The sequence below is a fragment of the Babylonia areolata genome, chromosome 22 (assembly GCF_041734735.1).
Source record: "Babylonia areolata isolate BAREFJ2019XMU chromosome 22, ASM4173473v1, whole genome shotgun sequence".
NCBI lineage: Eukaryota > Metazoa > Mollusca > Gastropoda > Neogastropoda > Buccinidae > Babylonia > Babylonia areolata.
In genome coordinates this window covers 28209675-28212174 of record NC_134897.1, presented here as the reverse complement: position 1 = coordinate 28212174, position 2500 = coordinate 28209675, and the positions used below count along the sequence as shown (strand labels likewise).

General features: G+C 42.0%; 1 protein-coding gene across 1 annotated transcript in view; it reads right to left on the bottom strand.

Moving 5' to 3' along the window:
* Positions 1–1855: 1855 nt before the first annotated feature.
* The window catches only part of LOC143296889 (uncharacterized), an 11779-nt gene continuing 11134 nt past the window's right edge, over positions 1856–2500 (bottom strand). Inside the window, exon 7 of the mRNA XM_076608876.1 lies at positions 1856–2500. This exon is cut by the window's right edge and continues 154 nt beyond it. Coding sequence (XP_076464991.1) covers positions 2480–2500 — 21 coding nt within the window. The 3' untranslated portion in view covers positions 1856–2479.

The following is a 2500-nucleotide window of genomic DNA, read 5'->3' as shown; positions in this document are numbered from 1 at the left end:
GTGTGTGTGTGTGTGTGCGTGTGTGCGTGTGTGTGTGTGTGCACGCGCGAATGTACGAACGTGCATCTGCTCATGTATGGTTGTGTACCTGTGCATATGTGTGCGCGCGCACTCCTGATGTTTACGTGGATGGAAAGTAAAATTTTCGTACAAAAGATCTAATCCGGTGTAGCAGTTTATTTGTACCTCCGTTCTTCTTTTTTTGTTATTGTGTTGTTTGTTTGTTTTATCAGGTGTCAGACTTGGCTAACCCAGATTACACTGGGGTCTATTTTAACATAGCCTAGAATGACCCCTGTAGGTAAAATTCAGACAGTCAAATCTGCCCCCCACCCCTACCCCCGCATTCTCTCATTTGAATTTGACCCCCTCTCCTTGTGGACATGGGGGTTATTCTAGGCTGGCTTAAAATTACCCTCGGGGCAGATTAGGCTTAGGCAGAATTGACCTCCTTTCCTGTTTAGTGTAATACAACTGCCCGTGACAGGAGGTGGGGAGGGTGAGGGGTCATGAGGGTAGGGGCACTGTAGCCTAATCCAGATCCACCCCTACCGCCTCAGTTCCACTTTGTAGTTGAGACCTACCCATCTTGGGGTGTTTTTGTTGTTTGTTTGCTGTGTGAGTAAAGCATGTCGTTGGGATATGTTTGCTCTGCAGTGAAATTCTTATACGTGAATATTACCCCGGACTAAATTTCTCGTGGAGCCAAAATTATCGTGTTACACCGGGAGTCCGTAAGGAACAGTGATGTCGGGCAGAGTGGCCTGTCTTGAGTGGCCCAGGTGATATCAGATGACGAGCTTCATTTCCAGAACTGTTCTCCACATTTGTGATGTGGAGCTTTGTGTCTTGGAATTCCATATTTTTCTTACCGGAATTGTTCCCTTTTACATGATGACTGATATGTACATAGGAATTAGTTATTTAATCATTTACTTTTATTTCACTTCTGTCTTAGAATGTCCTCTTTTCTTCGCCCAAATGTTTTTTTTCTTTTCTCGCTTTTACCTGCTGATTGCTGTGTGTGTGGTGTTGAGGAAAGTGTGTACGGATTATTCGTTTTTCTCTGTTGTTGTTGTCGTTCGTTTGTTTGACAAGCATTTTGAGTGAGCATAAAGAAAACTTTGTTTTAATTGTTTCAGGCAGACAGTGAAGTGATTTGAACTGAACTGGACTGATTTGAGCTGCCTGTTTTGGTAAGATGAGTGTTTTTTGTGTTTTTTTTCCCCTAGAGAGTGTCTTCCCTGGTTGTATCCCCTTGTGATTTCAGTGTCTGTGTCGGTACAGGTACAGGAGTAGGTTTGGTTGAGAGCAGGCCACTGGCTCACGGCTGTGTTTAGATGGTAGGAAAGAAGTGTCAGCAAACACTGATGAGAAATGTCCTTGGGGAGCGGTGACCTGGTGGTGATGCATCCGACTAAGAAGCGAGTGTCCACAGGTTCGAGTTCCGTATACAGGTCACGATTTACCTCTCCTCCCCTTCTCTCCACGACACGTCGAGTAGTGACCTGGGTGCTAGTGTTACGGATGACACGATCAAGCGATGTCCCGTGTGCAGTATGCACTTAGCGTACGTGAAAGAATCGATAACAACAAAAGGGTTGTCCCTAGCAAAATTATGTAGAAATATCTGCTTTGATGGTGAAACAAATACACGTTAAGACAGAAGAAAAAGCGGTGGCGCTACACTGTGGCGACGCATTCTCTCTCCCCCCCCCCCCCCCCGACCCTCCCGGTAAGAGCAGCCCCGAATTCGCACAGAGAAATCTGTTCTGACACAAAGACACACAACACAATACACTGCAGAACAAATAATCAGCGACTGATAATTTTTGAATAGTGGAAAGAGTTTTAATACCAGTTTTCAGGTGGATGACTGGCTGGGTTTTGTATCTTCCCCACGTGGATTTTACCTAGCTTTCTGTCTGCAATGTTTACGTTGGTCCGCATGATATCTATTAACACTGCAAATTTAACACTGATAGACTTCACGAAAAAAAAGAAAAGAAAAAAAAGTAAAAAAGGCAAAAAGAAAAAGAAAAAAAAGAACAAAAAACAAACATAAAAGAACAAAAAAGTAAAATAAAAAAAAGAACACAAAAAAGGAAAAAGAAAAAAAAAGAAAAAAAAAAAAAAAAGAAAAAAAAGAAAAAAGAGAGAAAAGAGTTAAACAGTTGTTTCCCTTCTGCTGACTTGATGGAAAAGTCTTCCGTCTTCCTGTCATTGTAACGTGCATTCTTTCTACGAAGGAAAAGGCAAGTTTACGAAAAGGTTAATGAAGGAGGTGTAAGTCACCAAAACGATAAATCAATCATTTCCCTCCACAGCTTTCAATGTTCAAAATTTACTGATTTATAACATCGATAACCCAATCGACGACTGCAGCGATTTGTACGATAGCATCTTTAGGCCAGGTCAGACGAAAACTGATAATTACACTTAAAAAAATTCCATGTGCTGGTATTAATTTTATGTTCACTCATCCAATAGAGTTTGGCGT